The following is a 17,298-nucleotide window of genomic DNA, read 5'->3' as shown; positions in this document are numbered from 1 at the left end:
TAGATTTATATAATTTTCATGTAGATATATTTTTTTATTAAGCACATGACAATGATTTTGAGCTACGAAGGCTTTATTATAAAATAAATTAAAATGTTCCACAAAAATGTGCATATGAAAATCCTAACTGGCACGCAGATCGGTAGAAATGGTAAGATAAATTGGCACTCCAAATGGAAGAGGTTGCCAACCCCTGGTGTAGCCTATAACAGGCAACTTCGGGAGCATAATGGCAGAAGCGGGAGGAGGAGGTTCGGAAACAGTTTTTTTTTCTTCTGGTTATGCTGTATTGATCTCTGGCTCACTCTTGAGTCATTTGTGTGTCTTAACTATTTAATCACAGACTGCGTAAGGCATCAGACAAGGTCAGTAGCCTACATATAGATTGATTTTATTAAAACACATAGGGTGTGTCTATATATAGAAAAATACACGTGATCATAAGTGGACAAGGACGCTCGGATCTTGTTAGGTGTTCATACCACTCACCACAGAATTAAATGGAATTTGTAGGATTATAAATGTTAGAAGTGATAGAAATCAGAAATTATAGGATCTCTATGCCACTCACACACTGCAGAGGAAAAATATTCCTTTCTCTTTCTTGTTGTTTCTCCTAATGTATCAAGGCCATAGGCTGGGTCTAGGCTAGGCTAGCTGATTGTAGAGAGACTGTGCTCTCTGGGGAAATTAGGTGGGGTGATGTGTACCATGCTGTGCTCTCTGGGGAAATTAGGTGGGGTGATGTGTACCATGCTGTGCTCTCTGGGGAAATTAGGTGGGGTGATGTGTACCATGCTGTGCTCTCTGGGGAAATTAGGTGGGGTGATGTGTACCATGCTGCTGCTGAATGAAGATTATAGGAGATCTGCTCTCTGTCAGGACCAATTTAGAGTGCTAATTTGTCAAATGCAAAAATAGCAATTTGGGTCAGAAATGTTGTTTAGTCAGATCAGGAAAACTGAGTTTGTGTCCCAAATGGCACACTATTCCCTACGTAGTGCACTACTTTTGACAAGAGCCTTAAAGGGAATATTTTGCCATTTGGGACGCAGGCTATAATAATGAGGGCAAATATGAGAATTTGGGCGAATAAAAATAGATCAGTATATATTTTTAGATACTATACTATTACATTCATATTGGAATTCATGAATAATTCTTATCAGAAACAGAATGGGACATTATCCTACAACTTTAAATAAACACTACATATGTCCCCTGTCCTTGGTCTGTTAAACCTCACTAGCCAACTTCAAATAAATGTTCCTCTCTCCCTATCGTTTGTCTTAATCTTACCTTACTCATCCCCATTTGTCTCTCTTGATAGCTCCGGTCTCATCGAGACCCCCCCCCCCCCCCCACCTCCCCCATTCTCAATCCTCGGGTTCTGCGTTCGCAGCGTGACTCACACCTGATGATGCCACACCGTCTCAGTTGCCATGGCAGTCGTTATGGCAACCGCAGCAGCCTTTCAGAATTTCAGTTGCATAGCCCTCCAAAGGGATGGGATGTCAGTCAGTGGTTAGTATTGATAGGTTTACTTGAATGATTTGCTTCCCTTGAATGTGTAGGGTAGTGTCTACACTTATGACTCAGTGGTTGAAAAAGTACCCAATTGTCATACTTGAGTAAAAGTAAAGATACCTTAATAGAAAATGACTCAAGTAAAAGTGAAAGTCACCCATTTAAAATACGAAAGTATTCAGACCCCTTGACCTTTTCCACATTTTGTTACGTTAAAGCCTTATTCTAAAATGGATTAAATAAATAAAAATCCTCAGCAATCTACACACAATACTCCATAATGACAAAGCGAAAACAGGCTTTTAGCAAATTTATTACAAATAGAAAAACATACCTTATTTACATAAGCATTCAGACCCTTTGCTATGAGACTCAAAATTGAGCTCAGGTGCATCCTATATCCATTGATCATCCTTAAGATGTTTCTACAACTTGATTCAATTGATTGTACATGATTTGGAAAGGCCTGTCTATATAAGGTCCCACAGTTGACAGTGCATGTCAGAGTAAAAACCAAGCCATGAGGTCGAAGGAATTGTCCTTAGAGCTCTGAGACAGGATTGTGTTGAGGCACAGATCTGGGGAAGGGTACCAAAAAATGTCTGCAGCATTGAAGGTCCCCAAGAACACAGTGGCCTCCATCATTCTTAAATGGAAGAAGGTTGGAACCACCAAGACTCGTCCTAGAGCTGGCCGCCCGGCCAAACTGAGCAATCGGTGGAGAAGGGCCTTGGTCAGGGAGGTGACCAAGAACCCGATGGTCACTCTGTCAGAGCTCCAGTGTTCTTCTGTGGAGATGGGAGAACCTTCCAGAAGGACAACCATCTCTGCAGCACTCCACCAATCAGGCCTTTATGGTAGTGGCCAGACGGAAGCCATTCCTCAGTAAAAGGCACATGACAGCCCACTTGGAGTTTGCCAAAAGGCACCTAAAGACTCTCAGACCATGAGAAAGAAGATTATGTGGTCTGATGAAACCAAGATTGAACTCTTTGGCCTGAATGCAAAGCCCCACGTGTGGAGGAAACCTGGCACCATCCCTACGGTGAAGCATGGTGGTGGCAGCATCATGCTGTGGGGATGTTTTTCAGCGGCAGGGACTGGGAGACTGGTCAGGATCAAGGCAATGATGAACAGAGCAAAGTACAGCGAGATCCTTGATGAAAACCTGCTCCAGAGCGCTCAGGACCTCAGACTGGGGCAAAGGTTCACCTTCCAACAGGACAACGACCCTAAGCACACAGTCAAGACAACGCAGGAGTGGCTTCGGGACAAGTGTCTGAACGTCCTTGAGTGGCCCAGCCAGAGCCCGGACTTGAACCCGATCGAACATCTCTGGAGAGACCTGAAAATAGCTGTGCAGCAACGCTCCCCATCCAACTTGACAGAGCTTGAGAGGATCTGCAGAGAAGAATGGGAGAAACTACCTAAATACAGGTGTGCCAAGCTTCTAGCGTCATACCCAAGAAGACTTGAGGCTGTAATCGCTGCCAAAGGTGCTTCAACAAAGTACTGAGTAAAGGGTCTGAATAATTATGTAAATGTGATATTTCAGTTTTTACAAAAACCAGTTTTTGCTTTGTCATTATGGGGTATTGTGTGTAGATTGGTGAGGGATAAAAAAAATAGAATATGGCTGTAACCTAACAAATTGGAAAAAGTCAAGGGGTCTGAATACTTTCCGAAGTCACTGTACTTAAGTATCAAAAGTAAATGTAATTGCAAAAATATACTTATATCAAAAGTAAAAGTAGAAATAATTTCAAATTCGTTATATTAATCAAATCAGACAGCACCATTTTCCTTTTTTTTTAATTACGGGTAGCCAGGGGCACACTCCAACACTCAGACATCATTTACAGGTAGCCAGGGGCACACTCCAACACTCAGACATCATTTACAAATAAAGCATTTGTGTTTAGTGAGTTCGCCAGATCAGAGGCAGTAGGGATGACCAGGGATGTTCTCTTAATAAGTGTGTGAATTGGACCATTTTCCTGTCCTGGTAAGCATTCAAAATGTAACAAGTACTTTTGGGTGTCAGGGAAAATGTATGGAGTAAAAAGTGCATTATTTTCTTTAGGAATGTAGTGAAGTAAGTCAAAGTTGTCATATATATATATATATATATATATATATATATATATATAGTAAAGTAGAGATACCCCAAAAAACGACTTAAGTAGTACTTTAAAATATTTTTACTTAAGTACTTTACACCAGTCCAGTTATTGGACAAAAGAAGACCTGACTAATGAGTTGTTTAAGTAATGACTCTATAAGACTACAATTAGAATAATAGTAACACATTGATTCATCTGAAGATATGGATCCATTGGAGTTCTTTACTTGAATAACAAAACCAACACAATTGATTTATACCATCAACATTTAATAACACTCATCAAAATATTTACTAACATAATGAGAATGATCCTGAAATAGGAAATAGAATGAAAGATAAGAAGTGAATGCCTGGAGATCCTGAACATTAAATGATGTTATACTCAGTCTGTAATCAGTCTGTTGTGGCTTCTAGATTGTTCAGGCTGCATGGAGGAGGAGGAAGTAGATGGCTGTGTGTGCGTTCTGGTTGAGTTGGGTGGGTCCTCCTTGGTGTCCTAATGCTTGTTGCTCTTCTCTGTTGACTCCTTGCTTTAGTTGCAGAGGCTGTGCTCTAATTGTCTATCCTTCTTTCCTTGTAGTAGGTTATTTTAAGTGTACCGTTCAGGCTACTCTAGCTCTTAAGACTTCTGTCTTCTTCTGAGACTGTTTAGTACCAATTTCTGTACTGCATTACAGGTACTATTCCCTAAAAGGTACTTTTCCCCTAACTTATCAGTTACCAGTTCTGGCCATTTAAAGGCAAAGGTCCAGGGCCTGTGGTCGGCCTGCTGGAGAGGGAGGTCCTTCTCCCTGCTTCGGGTCCAGAGTTCAGCGAGGGGATCAGTACTTTTCTAGTCCTGCTAGGTCACATGGTATCACCCCTAGGTGTCGAGAGCCATTTTTACCAGCAATTGTCTTGGAGGTAGAGAAGATATTTTGGGGAGAACCTATTTGGTTAAGGTCAATTCAATCATAATGTTCAGTATTGTTCAACATATGACATTCAAACGACACATCGCTACAAATGCTTACCAGTCCCTCCAGGATTCTACGATCACATTATTTTGGGTGCAAAATCCACAATTCCCCACATATTATGCGAGGGCTTGCAAATTTGACCAATCACTGCACAATTTCCGCATAAAACAGTAAAATCATCACTATATTATCCCATAAAACTGACCCATTACCACAGTACAAAAAGAGGGCTCGCAATTTCAACCTATCACCGCACAGTTACTGCGTAATATGGAACAATCAAGCCACACGTCAACAAACGTTTTCCCTTGTCAGCACATTTTCGTGACAAATTGGACAAAATCATCTCATATTGCCATGCAAAATGTCAGAATTGCCACGGAAAAATCAAGCATCTTTGCCCTCAAATATCACAGAAAATCCCAGCGAAATCCTGGAGGGACTGGCTTACAGACCATTGGCAGGCGAAGACAGAAAAGGCAGTGGCTGGTTGTATGCATTCCTCTAACAGCCATTTTAAGTCTAGCCCAGCTGACCCCTGTCACACACACAAAGACTAGGACTGTGTCCCAAATGGTACACTATTCCCTATATAAAAGGTAGTGCACTATATAGGGAATAGGGTGTCATTCGGCACACACCTTAACAGTCTGTGGAGAGCATTATTCAGTCGGTTAGGGGTTTAGCCAGGTCTTTACTCTGCTAGGCAGGCTAACTCGGCATGATAACAGACACACAATGCAGCAGGACTCCGGAGCCTTGGGCAGACTGACTCACTCACTATTTTGGTCTGTCATTGAGGGGTATTATTCCATGTGAAAAGGGCCCTAGCTAACAGCTCAGACCCCGTCTGTTTTCTCCCTTAACGCATCCCACCTTCACCCCACTGCATACAGCCATATATCAGACCGGACAGCTGTTCACGACCTTGGCCCGACTCCGGCCCCAAAACATTATCAAACACTGGCCAAAAAGTAGGTTAGTCTTCCAGGCTTCATCTGTTCACGTCACAATGAAGGATTTCCACCTGGAACAGCATGCTCATCCATGGGAGCCTAAACCTGCAGCATCATTTCAAACTTCACATAACAAACTAAAGACTTTGACGTTAGTGGAGGTTGGTTTCTATGACAACCGTAGACTTGGTACAGTGAGGAATTAAAATAACCGAGATCCCTGATTTTTCAGTAAGAGGTAATGAAGGAGATGTTGTGTAGATAACATTGTCTTCTGAAACTAGGGGTGGCTCTTAAATGGCGCCCTATTCCCTGTTTAGTCCACTACTTTTGACCAGGGCCCATATCAAGTCTGATTAGCTGTAGCTTGGTGTGTGGTAGAGCTGATGACTGTATTAGATGTACATTCAGGTTGTCACCTTAGGCACCCTGATAATAGCTAGGCTGTAAGACTTAATGCCTGCATAATGAGATGAGTGGTGTCAGGTCCAATTTGTGTAAAAGCCTCAATGGTTATTATTGTCATGGAGACCAGTGCTTTGATTTTTACATTTTTTTTAAAAACATTCTTAGTTATTTAGCAGACGCTCTTATCCAGAGCGACTTACAGTTAGTGAGTGCATACATTTTCATACTGGCCCCCCGTTGGAAACGAACCCACAACCCTGGCGGTGCAAGTGCCATGCTCTACCAACTGAGCTACAATTTACATTTGATTTGCATTTTTACTTTGAAATAAAATCACATTTTATTTGCCACATGCGCCGAATACAACATGTGTAGACCTTACAGGGAAATGCTTACTTACAAGCCCTTAACCAACAATGCAGTTTGAAGAACATAAAATAGAAATAGCAAATAATTAATGAGTAGCAGTAAAATGAAATAACAGTAGGGAGGCTATTTGCAGGGGATACTGGTACAGAGTCAATGTGCGGGGGCACCGGTTAGTCGAGGTAATTGATGTAATATGTACATGTGGGTAGAGTTAAAGTGACTATGCATAGATAATAAACAGAGTAGCAGCAGCGTAAAAGAGGGGGTGGGGGGGCAATGCGGGTCCGGGTAGCTATGATTAGCTGTTCAGGAGTCTTATGGCTTGGGGGTGGAAGCTGTTAAGAAGCCTTTTGGACCTAGATTTGGCGCTCTGGTACCGCTTGCCGTGCGGTAGCAGAGAGAACAGTTTATGACTAGGGTAGCTTGTGTCTTTGACCATTTTTAGGGCCTTCCTCTGACACTGCCTGGTATAGAGGTCCTGGATGGTAGGAAGCTTGGCCCCAGTGATGTACTGGGCCGTATGCACTACCCTCTTTAGTTCCTTGTGGTCGGAGGCCGAGCAGATGCCATACCAGGTGGTGATGCAACGCAGTTGCCATACCAGGCGGTGATGCAACCAGTCAGGATGCTCTTGATGGTGCAGCTGTATAACTTTTTGAGGATCTGATGTTATAACATGATGATGGTCCTCTGTAGCTCAATTGGTAGAGCATGGCGCTTGTAACGCCAGGGTAGTGGGTTCGAACCCCGGGACCACTCATACGTAAAAATGTATGCGCACATGACTGTAAGTCGCTTTGGATAAAAGCGTCTGCTAAATGGCATATTATTATATTATTATGATGTAATGCGTCTGCTGTGATACCAACACTGACAGTCAGGAAGAGATAGGCTTGCATTTCCAGTTTTGGTGGAGGGGTACTGGAGTTAAAATCCAAACGGTGTGAAATCCAGAAATGGATGTGAATACTAATGTTACTTTGTGTCTATCTGTTTTCACAGGGTCTTCTTTAGTATGCCCACGTAGCCTGGACTGTGCCCGAGCAGGGAGGCATTTCTGCCAGCCGGGCAGCTCCCACTGCGGCCCCTGCCTCACCCCGCTGGTAGAGAACTCACATGGCAGATGCATAGTGAAGAGGAGGCACAGTCACAACCCTCAATTTGGTAAGTTCACATACACCTACTAATGCATTGCTGTTTGTTTTCTACTGCTAGTGTAGGAACAGTAAAGCCACACGTGTTCAATGTAATCTCGACAACCCAGAACCGAATCTTGCGTGAGCTACTCAATTAGGTTCTGGGTGGAGGATGGAGATAAGTTGTACTAGTGCGGAACCAGAGCACAGCCGCAGTGACACAAAACCAGCGCACAGAATTGTTACACATTAGTCGTCATACCCACCATCTCCCAACATGTGTAACATTTTAATGTTCTCGTTATCACAAGAGACTAGTTTAATGTGAAAAGGACTTTACGGTGCTCAATGTTAATGGCAGGATGCTATTAGTATTAGTTTCTCCCTTCCAGTCCCCCACAGCCTATGACTTTAACAAGTGTTAATTATGCAGCTAGGAGGTGCGTCATCAGGGGACTGCGAGCTGATCGCTCAGGAAGAAGGTCCGTTGTTTGGAGAGAGTTACAGCAATAGAAAGGATGGTTTTGGCCAAAATGAGAATTAATTCCTTTCATAAAGTGGTACCGATACAAAACAGTGGTCACTAAAACCTTAAAGATATATCTTAGATTTAGTCATAGGTCAGACACTGGAGGGGACACTCCATGAAGGCCATACATACAGAAGGAAAGGAAGATTTGTATGTATTGGATTTTAGTGTTGGAAAGAAATCCAGTACACCATTGAAAGACTGAAATGGCAATATATTTAGAATAGGGATCATTTCACCTGATTCACCATCTGTCTGTGAGATGTATGGCTGTCTGGCCTGGACCCAGTTTCCAAAAATTATCTTAAGGCTACGTTCATCGTTAGAACCTTCGTAGGAGCATTGTTAGATCTCTGAGCTGTTTTCCAAAACCATCTTTACTAAAGTTGCTCTTGAAAACGCTCGTTATTTAACGACTGCCTCAGACCACTAGTAGAACACCTAAGTACGTAGTTAGATGTTTTTTTTGCCATTCTTGATTTTATTCTTTACACAGACCTCCACTAAACACAAAATCAAGATGTTTATCTGTCTTTTTGTGACCTCCGATAACTTCAGAATGAATGTGACTGACAGTGACTACAAATACAAAGTTGCCCATTTCTTTGCATAACAACCGAAGGTTATAAAACCACAGGATTTAAATTAAAACCGAGATGACTGTATTAAAATATAAATACACTATAGACTACATAGACCTATATCTATGAATGATATTGAAATAAATGTCATGTTAATTCAATTGAGTTTTATTTCACTATTTGTACACTACTGTGTAACATTTCTGTCTCAATATATTTCATAATGTGTAGCCTAACGTGCCAAATCTTGATTTGGTGCATTATTATAGGGTAAGCATTAGAAAAAGCTGCCTCAATATTTGTAGCCTTAGGTGATAGGCTAATATCTCTCTACAGGCTGATCCGTCGTCAGTGTTGTGGAATAATTCTAATGTTAAGGTAAGATGGGAAAGAGAGAACGCTGATCCGAGAGCAGTGCCTCCTTTCGATCCTATCCGTATTGTCACATGCCTCAACGACTCACTTAGCAAATGCATGTTACATCTTCGGCCGTTGTAGAAACGATGCATCGTTAAAACACTCGTAAGCCTAAGTTCCATCGCTATCGGGAAACTGGTATGTAGCAAGAGATATAATAGTTCATGGCTGTCTGGCTTCTAGTGTTGTTAAGTGCTGAGCAGACCACTGGGCCTGTATTAGATCCCACTCATCTCTAAAGTCAGCTCTGACTCACTCACAGCCTACCCACTGGGCACAAACTGCTAAAATCAACGTTGCTTCAACGAAATTTGTCAACGTATTGTGATGTGGACTCTACGTGGAAAATACATTGGATGTGAAAAAAGTCATCAACGTCAACATCAACTGTTGTTTTGAGGGTGACATTTCAACCACAGGATTATGTCGTCATGGTAACCGAATTTCAACAGACAAACCTTGTATAAAATATGTTGAATTTGTACATTTACAACGTCAGATTTTCAACGTTATAGCCACTATCAAAATAAATAAACAATAGGCTGGGCAACACCTCCTACTGAGATTTGATCTATCTACAGCTATCCCTTCGGTCTCCCATCCAGGGTTTTAACCAAGCCCAGCTTAGCTATGATATTATATCGTGAGAATGAATGTTGAGAGATATCCACTTAAAAACGAAATACATCCACTGTTGCTATCGAAGTCATTCCAAAGGGTAGGTTTAACCTCTACGGGATCGGTGTCCCGTATACGGGACGGTTGAGCTAACGTGCGCTAATGTGATTAGCATGAATGTTGTAAGTAACAGCAAAGCTTACATTCTTGTTAATGTAACTGCACTGTCCAATTTACAGTAGCTATTACAGTGAATAAATACCATGCTATTATTTGAGGAGAGTGCACAACAAAAAACGTATCACGACAACTGGTTTGATACATTCACCACTGAAGGTAAATAATGTACTTACATTCAGTAATCTTGCTCTGATTTGTCATCCTAAGGGTCCCAGAGAGAAAATGTAGCATAGTTGTGTTTTATAAAATCAATTTTTATATTCAAATGTAGGAACTATTTTCTACAGTTTGAACCCCTGCTGTCTCTGGCTCCACACCCACCCCCGCCCGGCCATCTAGATGTGTGAAAGTTAGTGTATAAGCTAATGATCCATCATGTATGACATTCCTGGGAGTGTGTAAACTTAAATTTTGTATTACCATATCATTTTAGTATGTTCTCTATAGTTAACGAGTTTTAATGACTCCAACCTAAGTGTATGTAAACTTCCGACTTCAACTTTGTGTGTGTATATACAGTTGAAGTCGGAAGTTTACATACACCTTAGCCAAATACATTTAAACTCAGTTTTTCACAATTCCTGACATTTAATCCTAGTAAAAATTCCCTGTCTTAGGTCAGTTAGGATAACCACTTTATTTTAAGATTGTGAAATGTCAGAATAATAGTAGAGAGACTGATTTATTTCAGCTTTTACTACTTTCGTCACATGCCCAGTGGGTCAGAAGTTTACATACACTCAATTAGTATTTGGTAGCATTGCCTTTTAAATTGTTTAACTTCGGTCAAACGTTTTGGGTAGCCTTCCACAAGCTTCCCACAATAAGTTGGGTGAATTTTGGCCCATTCCTCCTGACAGAGCTGGTGTAACTGAGTCAGGTTTGTAGGCCTCCTTGCTCGCACACGCTTTTTCAGTTATGCCCACAAATGTTCTATAGGCTTGAGGTCAGGGCTTTGTGATGGCCACTCCAATACCTTGACTTTGTTGTCCTTAAGCCATTTTGCCACAACTTTGGAAGTATGCTTGGGGTCATTGTCCATTTGGAAGACCCATTTGCGACCCAGCTTTAACTTCCTGACTGATGTCTTGAGATGTTGCTTCAATATATCCACATCATTTTCCTTCCTCATGATGCCATCTATTTTGTGAAGTGCACCAGTCCCTCCTGTAGCAAAGCACCCCCACAGCATGATGCTGCCACCCCCGTGCTTCACGGTTGGGATGGTGTTCTTCGGCTTGCAAGCATTCCCCTTTTTCCTCCAAACATAACGATGGTCATTATGGCCAAACAGTTCTGTTTTTGATTCATCAGACCAGAGGACATTTCTCAAAAAAGTACGATCTTTGTCCCCATGTCAGTTGCAAACCGTACTCTGGCTTTTTTATGGCGTTTTGAAGCAGTGGATTCTTCCTTGCTGAGCGGCCTTTCAGGTTATGTCGATATAGGACTCATTTTACTGTGGATATAGATACTTTTGTACCTGTTTCCTCCAGCATCTTCACAAGGTCCTTTGCTGTTGTACTGGGATTGATTTGCACTTTTCGCACCAAAGTACGTTAATCTCTAGGAGACTGAATGCGTCTCCTTCCTGAGCGGTATGACGGCTGCGTGGTCCAATGGTGTTTATACTTGCGTACTATTGTTTGTACAGATGAACGTGGTACCTTCAGGCGTTTGGAAATTGCTCCCAAGGATGAACCAGACTTGTGGAGGTCTACAATTTTTTTTCTGAGGTCTTGGCTGATTTCTTTTGATTTTCCCATGATTTTCCCAAAGAGGCAATGAGTTTGAAGGTAGGCCTTGAAATACATCCACAGGTACACCTCCAATTGACTCAAATTATGTCAATTAGCCTATCAGAAGCTTCTAAAGCCATGAAATCATTTTCTGGAATTTTCCAAGCTGTTTTAAAGGCACACTCAAGTTAGTGTATATAAAAGACCAAGTCCATATTATGGCAAGAACAGCTCAAATAAGCAAAGAGAAATGACAGACCATCATTACTTTAAGACATGAAGGTCAGTCAATACGGAAAATGTCAATAACTTTGAACGTTTCTTCAAGTGCAGTCGCAAAAACCATCAAGCGCTATGATGAAACTGGCTCTCATGAGGACTGCCACCTCCATGCTGTGTAAGGGCTATTTTACCAAGAAGGAGAGTGATGGAGTGCTGCATCAGGTGACCTGGCCTCCACAATCCCCCGACCTCAACCCAATTGAGATGTTTGGGATGAGTCGGACAGCAGAGTGAAGGAAAAGCAGTCAACAAGTGCTCAGCAAATGTGGGAACTCCTTCAAGACTGTTGGAAAAGCATTCCAGGTGAAGCTGGTTGAGAGAATTCCAAGAGTGTGCAAAGCTGTCATCAAGGCAAAGGGTGGCTACTTTGAAGAATCTGAAATATAAAATATGTTTTGATTGTTTAACACTTTTTTTGGTTACTACATGATTGCATATGTGTTATTTCATAGTTTTGATGTCTTCGCTATTATTCTACAATGTAGAAAATAGTTAAAATAAAGAAAAACCCTTGAATGAGTAGATGTGTCCAAACTTTTGTCTGGTACTGTATATGGGCATGTACGTGATAGCTCTATCTGGCTGGTATGATTATGATGGTCCTCTGTAGCTCAATTGGTAGAGCATGGCGCTTGTAACGCCAGGGTAGTGGGTTCGATCCCCGGGACCACCCATACGTAAAAATGTATGCACACATGACTGTAAGTCGCTTTGGATAAAAGCGTCTGCTAAATGGCATATTATTATTATGCTTCTTGACAGTGTATTTTCTTAGTAAAATGACACAAGATGGTAATAATGCTTCAGTTTTTTAAGTTAAAATATGATGAAATAAACATGACTGTAAAGAATTTATTACAACAACAAAGGATTTAAGAAACAAACTTTAAAACTAAAGTAAAGTTCTTGGCAGGGAAAAAACTAATTTGAATAAATATGGGTTTTGACACTATTATGTAGGTGTCATAACCAGCCATAAAACAAGCAATATATGTCACCACAGGTGTAAATATATGGGTCATGACAGTGTTATGACCATGTTATGTTAGGTGTCATAACCCCATAACGGGTTATGACACTGGGTGTCAAGTAAAGTGTTACCCACAAATCTTCCTGCTTTGATTGCACACTGCGATATTTCGCCTAACAGATATGGGAATTTATCAATGTTTGATTTGTTTTCAAGTTCTTTGTGATCTGTGGGAAAAATCTTATCTCTAATGTGGTCATTCATTTGGCAGGAGGTTAGGAAGTGCAGCTCATTTTCCACCTCATTTTGTGGGCAATGGGCACATATCCTGTCTTTGGCCGCCTCTCTCAATAGCAAGGCTATGCTCACTGAGTCTGTCCATAGTCAAGGATTTTCTTAATTTTGGGTCTCTCTCTCTCTCTCTCTCTCACTCACTCACTCACTCACTCACTCACTCACTCACTCACTCACTCACTCACTCACTCACTCACTCACTCACTCACTCACTCACTCACTCACACACACACACACACACACAAAGGATGTCCTCAGTTTTTTACTGAAAATACGGGTGTTTGCTAAGCTTCTAGATGATGGAGGGTTGTCATCATAAACTCAATAACGTCTATGATTTTCTTTATCAGAAGAACACAACATAATTGGAGTCATATCCGTGGTCTGCTGCATACAATAGTTGCATTGGACTGAATAGGAAGGATTGATTACAGGGTTCCCAGCAGATGGATCTATACTGATGTATTATTCAGATCTGCTTAGAAGCCACAGGTCAACCCATCTGTATTGTATCACATTAGATTACTGTGCACTTTACTTCTCTGACCTCTATGCAGAGCTCCAGAGCACTAACTGTGGTTGGTTGGTTATTTGGCACAGAGGCTAGGGAGTGATCTAACACTTGAAATGTCTTATCTTTTTTAAACATTTTTGAGTGCAATATTTACTGTTCATTTCTAATAGTTTTTTTGTTAAATTAGTTTTTTCTCACTTTTGTTTTATTTCACTTGCTTTGGCAATGAAAATATACAGTATGTTTCCCATGCCAATAAAGGGGAAACCCCCTTTGAATTGAAATTGTATGTGACAGATCTCTCTCTGTATCTCTCTCTGTATCCCCCCCCTCTCTCTCTCTCTCTCTCTCTCTCTCTCTCTCTCTCTCTCTCTCTGTATCTCTCTCTCCCTCTCTGTATCTCTCTCTCTGTATCTCTCTATCTCTCTATCTCTCTCTCTGTATCTCTCTCTCTGTATCTCTCTCTCTGTATCTCTCTCTCTGTATCTCTCTCTCTGTATCTCTCTCTCTGTATCTCTCTCTCTGTATCTCTCTCTCTGTATCTCTCTCTCTCTCTCTCTCTCTCTCTCTCCCTCTCTGTATCTCTCTCTCTCTCTCTCCCTCTCTGTATCTCCCTCTCTGTATCTCTCTCTCTGTATCTCTCTGTATCTCTCTCTGTATCTCTCTCTCTCTCTCTCTCTCTCTCTCTCTCTCTCTCTCTCTCTCTCTCTTCAAATGGGCTTTATTGGCATGGGAAACGTGTTTACATTGTGAAAGCAAGTGAAATGGATAATAAACAAAAGTGAAAAAAGCACAAAAAAAATGTACTGTAAACATTACCTCACAAACGTTCCGAAGGAATAGAGACATTTAAAATGTCATATTATGGCTTTATACAGTGATGTAACGATGTGCAAATAGTTAAAGTACAAATGGGAAAATAAATAAACATAAATATGGGTTGTATTTACAATGGTGTTTGTTCTTCACCGGTTGCCCTTTTCTTGTGGCAACAGGTCACAAATCCTTCTGCTGTCATGGCACACTGTGGTATTTCACCCAATAGATATGGGAGTTGATCAAAATTGGATTTTTTTTGTATTCTTTGTGGGTATGTGTAATCTGAGGGAAATACAAAATACAGTGCATTCGGAAAGTACCCCTTGACCTTTTCCACATTTTGTTATGATACAGCCTTATTCTAAAATTGATTAAATTATTATTTTTTCCTTCATCAATCTACACACAATACCCCATAATGACAAAAAACTGAAATATCATATTTACATAAGTACTCAGACCATTTACTCAGTACTTTGTTGAAGCAGCTTTGGCAGCATGACACTACAAGCTTGGCTCACTTATATTTGGGGAGTTTCTCCCATTTTCTTCTCTGCAGATCCTCTCAAGCTCTGTCAGGTAGGATGGGGAGAGTCACTGCATAGCTATTTTCAGGTCTTTCCAAGATGTTAGATCAGGTTCAAGTCCGGGCTCTGGCTGGGCCACTCAAGGACATTCAGAGACTTGTCCCGAAGCCACTCCTGCGTTGTCTTGGCTGTGTGCTTAAGGTCATTGTCCTGTTGGAAGGTAAACCTTCTTACCAAGTCTGAGGTCCTGATTGCTCTGGAGCAGGTTTCCATCCAAGAACCTGATGGTCACTCTGACAGAGCTCCAGAGTTCCTCTGTGGAGATGGGAGAACCTTCCAGAAGGACAACCATCTCTGCAGCACTCCACCAATCAGGCCATTATGGTAGAGTGGCCAGACGGAAGCCACTCCTCAGTAAATGGCACATGACAGCCTGCATGGAGTTTGCCAAAAGGCACCTAAGAAACCAAGATTCTCTGGTCTGATGAAACCAAGATTGAACTCTTTGACCTGAAAGCCAAGCGTCACGTCTGGAGGAAACCTGGCACCATCATTACGGTGAAGCATGGTGGTGGCAGCATCATGCTGTGAGGATGTTTTTCAGTGGCAGGGACTGGGAGACTACTCAGGATTTAGGGAAAGATGAACGGAGCAAAGTACAGAGAGATCCTTGATGAAAACCTGCTCAGGACCTCAGACTGGGGGCAAAAGTTCATCCTCCAACAGGACAACGACCCTAAGCACACAGCCAAGACAACGCAGGAGTGGCTTCGGGACAAGTCTCTGAATGTCCTTGAGTGGCCCAGCCAGAGACCAGACTTGAACCCAATCGAACATCTCTGGAGAGACCTGAAAATAGCTGTGCAGCAACGTTCCCCATCCAATCTGACAGAGCTTTAGAGGATCTGCAGAGAAGAATGGGAGAAACTCCCCAAATACAGGTGTGCCAAGCTTGTAGCATCATACCCAAGAAGACTTGAGGCTGTAATTGCTGCCAAAGGTGCTTCAACAAAGTACTGAGAAAAGGGTCTGAATACTTATGTGAATGTCATATTTCAGTTAGTTTTTTGGCAATAGGGGGTATTGTTTGTAGCTTGATGAGGGGGGAAAAAAACAATCAATTTTAGAATAAGACTGTAATGTAACAATGTGGAAAAAGTCAAAGTGTTTGAATACTTTCCGAATGCACTGTAATTCCAGTGGGTTCTGGTAGACTTTAATAGTTGATTCTAAGATTTTGTATTTAATCATGTATACAGTGCATTCAGAAAGTATTCAGACCCCTTTACTTTTTCCCCTCATCAATCTACACACAATACCCCATAATGACAAACCAAAAACAGGTTTTTAGAAAGACTTGCACATTTATAGCCAAATGTAAAATGTTCTTGTTTTGACTAATTTAATAGTTCGATAGATCTGCTCTATACCAAATTACTATACCCCCTGAGTCTCTTCCCTGTTTCGGTGGGCAGGAGGGGCATAGGTCTGATCTGAGGGGGCCTATATGGGGTGTCTCTCTCTCTCTGTAGTTCTCTCTTTCTGTATATCTCTATTTCTTCTCTCTCTGTATCTCTCTCTCCTCTCTCTGTATCTCTCTCAATTTTTCACTCTCTCTATCTCTATGTATTTTTCTCTCTCTCCATTTCCCTCTCTGTATTTATCTCTGTGTTTCTCTCCCAGACTCTCTTCATCTCTACCTCTCTCCTCTCCATTTCTTACTGACTCGCTCTATCTCTCTCTCCCTCCTATCTCTCTATCTCTGTTTCTCTCTCTCTCTCCCTCCCTCTGTGCCCTTCACCCACACACTCAGAGCAGCACTGCATTACAGAGAGGCCGACCCATCCACCCACACACTGCACCACACTCATTCACCCACTCTCACCAATATCCACCCACTTTCTCACATACACACACTGCACCGCTCTTCCTCATGCAGGTACACACAAGAGCACCTCACATTCACTCGGTCATAGATACACACTCACTCAATCACTCTCTCACTGATCCAGCCAGCACGACATTACAGTATCACTGGCTTACTCAGTCACACTACAGTACCACACACTGCACCATGCATCAGTCAGAACTGTCTGTCTCCCTGGCACACAGAGCCACATCATCACTTTCACATACCTTACATGATGCCACACACACACACACACACATTCTAACACTTACAGCACCGTACTGCTATGCAGTTTATTACCTCACTGCACTAACCATAATTATCACTAAAAATTTTAATTAATTACTGTTGACACGGTAACGCTTTATGATGGATCACACACCAATCCAATGTAAACATGCAACTTGTTCTCTCTGCCAACACAAAGCTATTTGATGCA

General features: G+C 41.7%; 1 protein-coding gene across 1 annotated transcript in view; it reads left to right on the top strand.

Annotated features, from left to right (window-relative positions):
• LOC311144911 (neural proliferation differentiation and control protein 1-like) overlaps positions 1-17,298 on the top strand; it is a gene marked incomplete at both ends in the record, with an annotated part of 40,145 nt that overhangs the window by 11,759 nt on the left and 11,088 nt on the right. The window contains one exon of the mRNA XM_084181092.1: positions 7,347-7,508. Coding sequence (XP_084037218.1) covers positions 7,347-7,508 — 162 coding nt within the window. The remainder of the gene's footprint in view (positions 1-7,346; positions 7,509-17,298) is intronic.

This window comes from Coregonus lavaretus (genome assembly GCF_964263955.1).
Source record: "Coregonus lavaretus genome assembly, chromosome: 17".
In the NCBI taxonomy this organism is placed as follows: Eukaryota; Metazoa; Chordata; class Actinopteri; order Salmoniformes; family Salmonidae; genus Coregonus; species Coregonus lavaretus.
The sequence above is the reverse complement of the archived record's forward strand: the minus strand, read 5'-3'. Positions and strand labels throughout refer to the sequence as shown.